Source organism: Thamnophis sirtalis, unplaced genomic scaffold (assembly GCF_051295495.1).
Source record: "Thamnophis sirtalis isolate CommonGarterSnake01/CBP01778 unplaced genomic scaffold, rThaSir2_p1.2 scaffold_1, whole genome shotgun sequence".
In the NCBI taxonomy this organism is placed as follows: Eukaryota; Metazoa; Chordata; class Lepidosauria; order Squamata; family Natricidae; genus Thamnophis; species Thamnophis sirtalis.
This window is the reverse complement of record NW_028261381.1, coordinates 80101121-80114125: the sequence shown is the minus strand read 5'-3', so window position 1 is coordinate 80114125 and position 13005 is coordinate 80101121. Positions and strand designations below refer to the sequence as shown.

Sequence of the window (13005 nt, the reverse complement as noted above, 5' to 3'; positions counted from 1 at the left end):
AGTTTCATTTCATTAATGTGAGACTGTAATAGAGCCTTAGAGCAGATTCAATTTTTTACAGCAGATTTATCCTTATCAGTTCCACATTATTTCATAACATGAGTCTGGAGCATGCTATGGCCAGGGAATAATATAAGAACTTTAAATTCAGAATGGCAATGGTGAAGAAGTGAGGCTGGATAACAGTCTCTCAGCAGGTGTGTTAGAATAGTAACTTAAGTTAAATGTGCTGATGTGCTGACCTAAATTGAAACAGTAGCTCATTTTCCTGCTTTAAGCTATTTGAAGAGCTGTAAATAAAATCAGGGGAAAAAGCTATTTAAATTGCAGATTAAGCTTTTTTGATACTGTTTTCATCAGCAAAAATATTACGGAGGTTAGGATGTAATATTCTGAGAAAACTACAGGATCTTCAATAATCTGATTGAATTTACTACTGACTTATTTCTTTCATTCTCTGGAGCTCTGCTTTGACCAGCATAAAGAATCTAAGTCTAGCTAATATGTTCCTTTTGTCCAGGTCTCCTGAAGCATTTAGGAAATTACAATGGCCATCAGTCACCTAATGCAGGGGTGTCAAACTTGCAGCCCACAGACTCGATGCATAACATGCTGGCCACGCCCACCCCCATTTTAGCAAAGGGGGGGAGTTGTGATATGTCACATGATGATGTGTATCAAGAGTTTGACACCCTTGACCTAATGGGTTTCCTTCGGAAAGTTTCAGCTAGAAGTCAGGTAAGCTCACAAGGGCTGATAACAGTGGCGGGTTTTAAATTTTTTTAGAACCTCTTCTGTAGGTGTGGCCTGCTTTGTGGCAGTGGCTTGCCGGCCATGTGACTGAGTGGGAGTGGCTTGGCAGTCATGTGACTGGGTGGGCATGGCCAACTTGTAAAATGTGGTGAAACTCACTTAACAACGCTCTTGCTTAGCAACCAAAATGTTGGGCAGAAACTCTGGAATTTGAAGCATGCAAGTCTTAAAGCTGTCAAGTTACAAGGCCCTTGCACCCCTAACCCTTTAGAAAAAAACCCACAGGGGTGTTCAGACTTGATAGCTTTAAGACTTTAAGTTTAGATAAGACTCTTAGAGGCAGGCGGGACGATTGGTGAGGCAGCCAATCAGTGAGCGGCGGGCAGGGCAAGCGTGATGCGGACAGGCGGGGGTAGGGAGCTGGAACCGGTTCTAAACGGCACAGTAGATTTGTGGAACCTCTTCTATAGAAGAGGTTAGAACTGGTAGGAACCCACCCCTGGCTGACAAGCATAGGAATAGGCCCAGGTTCTGGTACATTATTCAAGAACTTATGAAATTTGTAATAGCAATAGCACTTAGACTTATATACCATTTCACAGTGCTTTACAACCCTCTACTAGATTATTATTGAAATGTTCATAATAAAAATATATTTTCAAGAAAAGAAGTACTCTTTACATTCTCAATTTACTTTTAAATTTAGCTTTTCATCCTAAATATGCATAAGGCATATTTGGTGGAATTCAATTTTTTTTACCATGGTTCTGTGGGCGAGGCTTGGTGGGTGTGGCTTGGCATGGCAGGCATGGCTGGGTGGGCATGGCAGGGAAGGATACTATAAAATCTCCATTCTCTCCCAATCAGCAGGGACTCAGGAGGCAGAGAATAGATGGGGCGGTACCAGATTTTACTGGTTGGTGGTATTTACCAGTTCTCCAAACTACTCAAAATTTCTCCAGAACTAGTCAGAACCTGCTGAATACCACCTCTGGCATAAGGACATTTATGGAGTCTGGGAAAGAAAAATGAAGTTTTCCAACATGGCAAGAGTCAAATGGAGTTTTGTCTTACAAATCAAGCATGGAGCCATCTATGAGGAACTCTATCAGAGGAGCAAGCAGTTGATATAGAGTCTACTTCAATTACTCATGGATAAATTGCCCAGCCATTGGGAATTGGACAGAATATTAATTTACTTTAAATTATTAATAATTCCTTATTAATGTACATTTATTTATTAATTCCTTAGCTGGCCAACGCCAGATAAGGAACTGGCAGCTGTAACTACATTGTTGTGAACAGATTATAATTTAAGTATTTAATAATATAATTAATTATATATAATAACTTTTGTATAAATATAATGTACATCATTCTATTGTACATATATTATATACTGTAAATATAATATTGTTTTTGGTAGGCGCTCAGTGTATTGATAACTACTGGTAGTGCCAGTGGTTATCAGCCCTCTAGATGCCAAACCAAAGCCTTGGATGACACTTTGAAAAACTGCCCATTTACAAAATTTCCATTTGTCAGTTGCAAAAGGTCATATTGCTTGCATCTACACGTATACTACGTCAATACACTACAACCTCCTAGGTACTTGGAAAGAATTCGAATGATGACGGAATAAAAACAAAATAGCAAACTTGACTTCCTGTGTCCTAATAAACATGTCTAGAGATTAGGTAGCTTAGAGTCTCCAAGTAGAGGGCAGACATTCATCTCTCAGAGATACAGTAGTAGATATTGCATCAAGCAGGGTGTTGAACTAAAGACCTCTATAATCTCTTCTAATCCAGTCATTCTGATATATAAAGATGCACACACAGGAAGAAGTAGAGTGTGCTAGGAAACCTTATTCTGAGTAACAAAAATTCATGCAGGACAGGGAGAAGCAGAGTTAATGAGGAACTAACCAAGCAAGAGTATGCAGAATGAGAATTTGAGCTGCCTGGAGAAGCCCCCCTCCTTGTAACATTTTACAAGATTAAGTAAAATCCACAATTTTGTCAAGTCTTCTCTCTATTATTTCCAAGCCCAGGAGGAAAAATATCATCATCTTATGAAATTAAGCTTAGGAGGACAAAAAAGTTGGCATCCATGAAAGACTGTTCCCTCCAAGCTTGTTGTGTTTATCAAATAACTGTGAAAGGCAGCAGGTGAGGAACAGATGGTGTATTTTTCCACCCCAATTATGTTCCTTAGAAGCAATCTACTCTACTACAAAGCTAAACCTAGAAGAAAGCGTCCATTGACCTCAATCAATGACTGAAAACTGGAAAATAAATTCAGAATGTATTATTCCATGAGGCCAGAACTAGTAATATCCATCTTGACAAAGCAAACTATTTCTGATTACAACTGGCAATTGAAAAATGCAAACCAAATATTTGCCAACCATAGTAATCTTGAGGTGATATATCATTAATTATTGAAAGCATTCAAATAGCTGTGCTGTTAATTATAACTGAATGAACTGAATAAAAACAATCTGAAAGTCTACACTTAGAAATGGTAAACCACAATCTCATAAATTGGGTGATAATGCTCATTTTTGCAAATTAAAATGACATAATGAGAAGTATTTTAGTGGGGAACTTTGGTCAATTAATGCTTATTTTTTAATTGCCATTTTTTTACTTTACTGGTAAGATAGTCTTAAATGACATAAAAATGATCCTTCAACTGTTTATGGAAAGAAAAAGAAATGGTCTAATTGATAAATATAGAAAACCTTTCATTCTATTTTCATTTTCTATTTTATTTCTGCATTCTGTTTTATTTTCATTCTACTTTTCTGCTTGCCTAATTCTACATAGATATTAATAAGTAAAGGTAAAGGTTCCCCTCACACATATGTGCTAGTCGTTCCCAACTCTAGGGGGTGGTGCTCATCTCCCTTTCAAAGCCGAAGAGCCAGTGCTTTCCAAAGATGTCTCTGTGGACATGATTAAATGCCAAAGACGCATAGAACGCTGTTACCTTCCCACCAAAAGTGATTCCTATTTTTCTACTTGTATTTTTACATTTTTGAACTGCTAGGTTGGCAAAAGCTGGGACGTAACGGGAGGTTACTCTGTTACGCAGCGTAGGATTCGAACTGTTGAACTGCCAACCTTTCTAATCGACAAGTTCAGCATCTTAGCCACCGAGCCATTGAGTCCCTGGAGATATTAATACAATACTAAATTTTACAATATAGAAAGGTTAGTTTATTCAGTTTGTATCCTAACTAAAACTCCAATGTACATGGTATCTTTATTCTTACTATTTTCCCAAGAAAACTGGAGTAAATTTTACAGATATGATTGAATGGGGAAAAATTCTTATTGTTAGTTCTGCATTTTAAACTTTTGTTTTATAATCTATTTTGCTTGTAGTAACCACAGGGGAGATGATAGGAAGTGATCTCATATTATGTATTAGTGGACATATTGAGCTTTTGTTGTTAAAGATTTTGTGATGATTGGGTGGTGGAAGAGACAATAATAGATGGCAACATTGGGCACCATGAGTGGCAACAAGAGAAGAGACCTAAAAGATTTGGGAAGGCCAGATGGAAGGCCAGGTCTGCCAGAGGCCTTGATTCCAAGCCTGGAATCTAAGAATGCCAATAATTTCATGGCTACAATAGGCTGGTAAGTGAACCTTTTTAAAAACCAATTTGGTTAGTTATTTAATGAAAGTCCATTTGTCCCTTTGTTCCTATGCTAAGCAACTGTCTGTTCTGTAGCTTCACCCTACCCATTACTTTATAGACTTAAAGAATTTCTGAACCTTTCAAGTGACTTGATATAGGCTACACAGCAAAAGGATAGTAAAACAAAAAAGCAAAACAACCACAAAAAGATTATGCAACAAATTCAACCAAATGCCCATTGTGCAAAAGAAAGTGTTTAACATATTTTAATTTTTAAATACCTCTGAATTATTCAGTGTACATTCAAGCTAGAACTACAGCAAGTGAGGCTGACAGTGATAGTGGGACAGCTGGTCTCCTATACATTCAAAGCAGGCAGAATATATCAACATAGACTTACCAGAGCTTCTGATTTGGTTGTAGGTCTGACTACAATATTGTGGTCATGATGCAGCATAACTGGTTTGGAAACTATAGGTACAGCTGGATGACGCTGGGCAGGGGTGCCTGGAGTAAATTGCTACAGGGGTTCCAATGTAAGAATGTTACAGAAAGGATGTGTACATTTTATGCAGACCAAACACTCTTTCTGGGTCCTACTAGATGACACATTTAATAAGACGCTCTGTCCAATCTCACCAGAAGTGGATCCCTCAAATAAGTAGATCCTATGCCATAACATAGGTGTAACCAGACTTTTGAACTGCCCTTGAAAGCTAGTAATCAGTGCTGTTTGTTCTGGGTTTAGCAATACAGTACTTTCTTTTCTACCCTCTAAATCAGTGTTTTTTAACCACTGTGCCGCGGCACACTAGTGTGCCGTGACATAGTGTAAGGTGTGCCGTGGGAAAAACACTTTATATATAGTCAATATAGGCACAGAGTTAAAAAAATGTAACATTTTCTAATGGTGGTGTGCCTCGTGATTTTTTTCATGAAAAAAGTGTGCCTTTGCACAAAAAAGGTTGAAAAACACTGCTCTAAATTACATCTGCCAATAAACAACACTGCTCACCCTGAATCTTGGACATTACCTACCTCTTCAGTAATGTATAGAAGGGGGGGGGGGAGTGAGTAATACAATTTATAAAAAATGCTTCCATGCAGCATAGTGGAAAAAAATGATGACATGACATGATAAAGCAATTAAAATGCTTATAAAAATGAGAAATACTTCAGAACAGTATCATGCAAGGTAAAAGACACAGTCGAAAATATTTTCATATCTTGATAACGTGAATCGGCAGCAGCATAAGCAGCAGATAATTGTGAGTGCCACAAAATATATATTCTATATCATACCTTTGGACTGGAAAGGTAGGTCTGCTTGCCGCTTTGTGCATTAACTGGACTAATCCTTCTTTCTTTGTAGTTTTTCCCTTCCCAGTCATCCAGGGAATTTTCTGCCCCACTAGGCTGAAAATTGTGGTAGCCAGTTTTTTCATTCAAATGAGTGGACATTGGATGATGGAAAGTGCCAGCAGTCTGCATAGAAGGATGAATGGGTGGTGGAGATGGTGGTGGCAAAGGAGGTGGTGGGACATGTCCCCAAGGAGATGGAGAGGATGATGGAATCCATGAAGGTGAATTAGGTATTGGTACTGATCCCTTAGTAGCTGGAATATTTGGTGGAGAAAGCGGATAAGCTGCTGAGGCTACAGACACTGTATGGGGTAATGGAGGCTGAGGTGCTGGGCGTTTTGAAAGCTTGCCAGTATCATTTAAGTTGATATCATCAAGGTCAGTGGTATGGAGCTGCAAGCCGCCAGCAAACCTTCGCACAGATGTAGCAGAAGCAGAAACAGCAGGACGTACACCTGTTTTCTAGTATACAGATTTATTTTAATGCAGCACTTGCTTAAAATAGCTGAATACAACTCCACTAACAGTAAAAAGCAAGGAACTAGGCTCAAAACCCCAATGCTATCAATTTCTATAAAACAATCCTTATTTTGTCTGGTTGTTCTACACCAATAGATAAGAATTTGTATTAAAGGAAACTGTTATGTATAAGACAACTCCTATAGCCCAAGAAACTTTTTCAAACCCAGGCAAACAAAGGTGGCAAAATGGAAAGAAAGTTGGAGCTTTCCATGGATGCAGCTTCTCTTAATCTACCCTGAGGGCAAAGCTGGGTTCTGCTTTCTTATCAGCTAAGAGCCACCTTGCCCACCAACACCCACCATCCTGGTAGGCATACAAGGTACAAAATGGATGGCCACTTGCATCCCATGAGCCACAAATTTGAGACCTTTTAGCTAGATCATTCCTAATAACATGATGTGGTTCTTTACTGAATTAAAATGGACGGGTCTATTTCTACATAATATCTGAAACATTTTTTTTCATTATAATTGCCTGATAAAACAAGCAATTTACTACAGATCATACTGCAAGTTACGTCTTAAAAAACAGTTCGTAAGATTACAAAACAAATATTTTACTGGGGGAATGAGAATCTTATTTTACCTCAGGAGAATCATTCTCCACCGAGGAGATTTGCTCTAAACGTGTTTGACAGAGCTTTTCCACCCAATGCTGAGTCTTTTCTGATTCTTCTAAATCTTCTCGTTCAGTCTCAGACACCTGAGAGTTGTAGCATAATTTTAGAAGAAAATTTAAGAGTTGACATTTATAGATTTATATTCAAAGGCACACTTGAAATATATTTTGGTAATAAAATGTTGTGTGCAGATCTAAATATTTTTTGTAATTCATCTATTGCATCCTCAGCAAATTCCTGAACACATCTTCACTAGGTATTAAAATTGGTTGATTGTTAGATTTGAGTTGATACTTTTGTCTCAACAAGGCTTGGTGAAATAAACGGGGTTATATCTAAGAGTTGCAGAGTCCATTTCTTATCACTCAGTGATTTATAACTGAATGTCGGAATCTGGCACTTTGTAGAACTCTCCCAGTTTCATGTCATTAATTATCATTTGGGCAGATGGCAATACAGTAAAAAACCCAAATATATGACAGATACCTGGTTGCTTTATATAAGCAGCTGTTCAAATAAACCACTATTTTAGAGGCGATATTAAAGTGCTCTGTCTATTTCACAAATATAATACATCCGTTGATCAGATTTATCAAATATTGATCATATATGTGAGTATGCTCCCCACTAACCATTATACTAATTTCTGTGGTAAACAAAAAGAAACAGTCTAACATACTTCATATTCCAAGTAACAAACACAAGAACAACTGTCATCCAGTTTTCCAAACATTTATTCCTAGGGAACATAAACATAGGACTGCTTATGTCTGCCAACTACTTATTCTTCCTGTTTGGTGAGAATTACATGTAGAAAAAGGAATATTCCTTTTGAAATATGTAAGGAAGTCACAGGGGAATCCATTTTTAGAATAAAATATATATAGGGGGTCAAGAGCCAAGGTGGCGCAGTGGTTAAATGCAGCACTGCAGGCTACTGCTAGATCAGCAGTTCAGCGGTTCAAATCTCACCGGCTCAGGGTTGACTCAGCCTTCCATCCTTCCGAGGTGGGTAAAATGAGGACCCAGATTGTTGGGGGCAATATGCTGACTCTCTGTAAACCGCTTAGAGAGGGCTGAAAGCCCTATGAAGCGGTATATAAGTCTACTGCTATTGCTATATTGCTATTGTTCACACAATATGGCTGACCTATTTAATGAGCTGTCCATTAAATTAATGGTCTTGGGTTCATTCATACACTGGACTAATGAATGGCTGTTTGGAGGGAGGCCAGGAGAGTGTCTCTACCTTTTTCTTGGCTGAACAAACCAAAACCTCTGGAATGGTACAATCACATTTGGTGGCAACATCTCAGATGTGGAGGAACTTACTATTCTAATCTTTGAACGTCTTTTTATCCCAAATAGCAAGAGGTATGTGTGTGTGTGAAAACTGAAATGGTAATAGTGAATGGAATCTCTCCACTTTACTGAAGTTTTTGATATACAACACCAAAAAAATTATAGCATGGTATTCAACACGTCCGCTCATAAGTATGGAAAGATTTGTTGGTCTTCCAATGAATCTAAATGCCCATCAAATAAATTTCAGAACCACATTACTGTATTTTTTATAGTATAAGACGCACCTTTTTTCCTCAAAAAAGAGGCTGAATATCTGGGTGCGTTTTATACAGTGAATACAGCATTTTTTGCCGCTTGAAGCCCTGCTCCTTCACCAAAATGGCCATGCATACCCTTATGGAGGCTTTCAGAGAGCTCCTGGGGGCTGGGGAGGGCAGAAATGAGCAAAAAATGGGCCGTTTCCCCCCCCCCGCCACCAGCAGCACTCTATAACCCTCCATAAGGCTATGCATGCAATTTTTTGACAAAAAACGGACCATTTTTTGCTCATTTTGGTCTCCCCCCAGGAACACTCTGCAGCTCCCAAGGCTATTCATACCTTTTTTTGGGGGGGGGGGGAAATGGGCCCATTTTCATGAAAAACAAGCCGTTTTTGGGAGGTTTGCAGAGTGCAAAAACTTTTGGAAAGCTCCTTAACTGATTGATGATAATTACATTGATCAGTAGAAATACCTAACTATCTACTGTATTTCTCTCTCTCTCTATTTCTCTCTCTATCCCTCTACCTACCTACCTACACACACTCTCTCTCTCCCTACTTACCTACTGTATTTCTCTCTCTCTCTCTCACACACACACCCTTTATCTACCTACTTACCTAACTATACACATTTTCAAATATAAGTCCATATCTAAATACCCAGGAGTGTGCATGTTTTTTACTCTTTTCATACAGGAAACAGAGACATACATATCACAAAAAACATACCTCTTGAACCAATCGGCTGATTTTCAACTGCTTTTCTCTTTCCAAATTATCTTCTTTTTCCTTGAGAAGTTTTAACTCAAACTCCAGTTGCATTTTGCTTTTTTTCTGTTCACTAAGGCTGTCACTTTTTGCTTTTATTCTTTCTTTACCTTTCTGGATTGTTGTTATATTAATATTAATTATACATGTATACTACAATGCGCCAGAGTTTCTCCTAGATAACTGTGACACAACCATCCAGTTATTAAAGCAGCAAGACATAAAAACCACTCTCATAAAGAGTAAGACAGGCATGAAATTCCCTCAGATTTTGAGGGAAAGCTAGAGATAGCAAGGTTCATGCATACTTGTTATAAATTTCCCACTATACTGATCTGAACCCCCCCCTCCCCAAATCTACAGTTTTGCATGCTTTTAAAGAATAGGTCCTAATATAAGTAATGGAAGCATTCTATCAGGCAATATAATACATAATGCCCAAATGATAAAGCCACAAATTGCACAAAGATCAAAACCAAAACTAAACAACACAGCAAAAGCCTTCAATTGATAACAAATTACTTATTTGGAATTTCACTGAACTGCTTAAATGTCTCAGTTTGATAACTTTAATATGAGTTAATAGAAGACATTGTTTTTAATGGACTTAACCAAATTAGCTTTCTGGAAAACAATGTCCATTATCTTAAAGATAAAAAAAATATTTGCAGAGATAAGCCACTTAGAGTCAGATTGAAATGGCATAAACCAGTAGGTTTACTTCCAAATAAGAGTATTTGCATCATTTATAGTTCTGCACACCACAATGGAGAATGTATTTGTGTAGATATAAAGTATATTAGATAGTAAGATACTGTATGTTCATTCACACAGAGGACAGCTCCAGCTTGCCTTCCTTTTATCATCCCCTTGCGTTATTAAAAACCTATTATGGAAGATAAGGTTCTGCCAATTAATGTGGGAGAAAGAAAGGGAAGACACTCTTACCGGATAATTGGCCCAATTTGGGAAAGGCAAGAACTGGAATGCTTTTCTACGTAACAGGTTAGGATATAAATCATTATAACACATTCAGACCCTTCCTTCCTTTCATGCTTATCAAGATAACCCTAACTACAGAAAATGCACATGGGTTCAAATGCAATGATCACAGCAAACTTTTCAAAATGTTCAATATTTTTCTACCTTGCGAATAGTAGGAAATTTCCCCTCATACCGATAAAACCATCCAAAAGCTATATGTATAAAGAGAACAATGCATTATAGATACTGTATTTATATCAGCAGATTACAACATATAATCCACATAAAAAGGATGAAAATTATAGCAATGGAAATATAATTTTTTATCTTAACTTGGAAACAGCCATAAAAATAGGCAGAAGTCTCTTCTTCAGATTATGAGAGTTCTAGCCACTTCACTTTCATAATCACTTTGTACACAAGTAACTTTCATTTTTATTCACTTGCATTGTTTTGATACATGTGCTTTAATCCAAGCATTATAACTTAATTTTTTGGAAGCAATACTGCATGATACTCTCTAACTAAAAGTTTTACTAGTTATATTGATACAGAGCATCTGTTTTGAGTTGCTATTAGCTGGTGTGCACAGAAATCATACCTATTGGATCTCTGTTCCCAACAATGTACAAAATACTAATTTTGAAAATTAAAAGAAATATGATCTCAGAATGGGATAATAACCCAACAAAACTCTTTCTATCAATAGCAGGAAAAATGCAGCTATTAGCTTTCCACACAAAATTGCATTGAATATTCATTTGGTTTTTTTAATGGAAAAATACATTAGCTGAACTTGTAATATCATTGCTGATATGGAAAAGAATTACTATTTATTCTAAAGGTATGATAAGGTTATTGATATTTTTCCAGTTGTATATCAGCTCAATATAATAATGCTACTTTGTTCAAGTTTTAAATAGTATTTATACAATATAAAGCATGGCTGTAATTTAGTAAGATATCTCCATGTGTTCAAATATCTTCCATCCCTTTAAAGACCACATTATATATTTTCAGTTATAGATGTTCAGCTTATAATTAAATTACAGTTTCATACTTGGCTAGTCACCTGGATATTTAAAAAGGCTAGTATTTATTCCTTGGATACCAGGTCCAAAATCAAACTTGTTAATTAAGAAGATAATATAATTAATTTTTGTTTCTTGCCCATAATCTTTTTCATAGCACTCAAAACCTCACTTTTAAGTGGAGTTAGTTGAAGAAAATCTTTCATTTTTACTAGTTATTCCTAGCTTCTGTAGGTCTTTTCTATTATGATGTACAGTAATTGTTAAAGGAAATTAAGCAGGATACAGACAAAAGGCACTGTCTTAGTTTTCTAATGACAGAAATCACTTAATTTGAACTATTCGTTGACCCCAGCTCTGTTTTCAATTGTAATGAGACACAACCTACAAAGAATCCATGCAGGGCAATTTCATGTTTTCCGCTTTGGTTGAAAAATCATACAAAGTTATATTGGCTAGCACAGCAAATAAACATTAATGCTTTCCTTAATTTGAGAATTACAGGAAATCACAGAGAGTGAAATGCAGTCCAATTTTAAGAGTGACTGTCAGCAAGAGGGACAGTGCAGGCAGTAAGAAAGTCAAGAGAAGTGAAGGTGCTACAGCAAACCTGTTGGCTTTCCTTCAGCTTCAATCCAGTTGTATCATTTGATGTAGACTGATCAAATGCAGTTTCCTCTAAATCTACTTGAAAAAGAAAGGAAGAAAGAAATAAAGAAAGAAGAAATGACAATTCTTTGGCAGGAGGATGGTTCTCATGAAAGAATTAAAATCAAAAAGTCTGTGAAGAAAGTAGATAAATCTAGGAATAAGATCAGTTCTGTCTTCCTTCTGGGGTGCCACGCAGTGCCACTATAAATTGATCTGAAATGCCAACCATTTATGTGTCCCAAGAATCATACAATAGCCGTTAAAATAAGTCGATATACTTGGACCCAGAAATATGGATTTCTGTAAATTAGTTCCTATTGAAAAGCAAAAGAAGAAGCACTCGTTCTTCCTTAGTTTATTGTATTTTTTTGTTTTCCTCTGGAAAAGCCTTTAGAAGGCACAGCATTTAATCAAAGTAACAGAGAGTGAGACAGAAAAAAAATCAATAACTGTCCTAGAGATTCACTTCCGCAGCTCAAATCTCTGGCTTCTCCCCATGCTTGCAGTTTGAGAAATGCACTGTGCTGGAATTAATGAAACACATTTCTTATACATAAGAATACAACTTCTTACTTACATCGATGTTTAGGACGAGGTGGAGAATGTACTTCTGCAATTACAGTTTTGGCAGCATTTAGTGATTCTTTATGACCCCAGTCTTCCTCCCACTGCTTTTTGAACTTCTCTTCCTCTGCCTTTATCCTGGAAAAGAGGAAAACATTGCTCCTTTAGACAGCGTAGGGTGAAAAGATATGATAGAGTCACCTTAGTCTAGACTTAAACTAAATATAGTCTAGACTTATATATTAGTCTGTCTCTGGACATAAACCAAACAGAAGCATTCCTTGTTTTATTGTAAACTACCAGGAGACTTAGAAAGTTGGTAATTAAAAACATTAACAACTCAATCAATATATAAAGCAACTAACTATTCTGAGCTTGATGATAGAAGTAAGTTGTGCTATAAACACACCAAGCAAGGCTGAGTTTATTTACTTTATTATTTCTCACTTATAGCTAACAAAAATGTCAAAAGCATATCAACATAAATTGCATAACACAGTCAAAATTAAACATCCCCAATCCTTCTGATTTCAGA

General features: G+C 36.9%; 1 protein-coding gene across 1 annotated transcript in view; it reads right to left on the bottom strand.

The window, feature by feature from the left end:
• The window catches only part of USH1C (USH1 protein network component harmonin), a 63197-nt gene that overhangs the window by 22351 nt on the left and 27841 nt on the right, over positions 1 to 13005 (bottom strand). Inside the window, exons 14-19 of the mRNA XM_087717192.1 lie at positions 12484 to 12608; positions 10387 to 10436; positions 9202 to 9354; positions 6875 to 6991; positions 5708 to 6229; positions 4806 to 4925 (exon numbers count right to left, since the gene is read on the bottom strand). Coding sequence (XP_087573318.1) covers positions 4806 to 4925; positions 5708 to 6229; positions 6875 to 6991; positions 9202 to 9354; positions 10387 to 10436; positions 12484 to 12608 — 1087 coding nt within the window. The remainder of the gene's footprint in view (positions 1 to 4805; positions 4926 to 5707; positions 6230 to 6874; positions 6992 to 9201; positions 9355 to 10386; positions 10437 to 12483; positions 12609 to 13005) is intronic.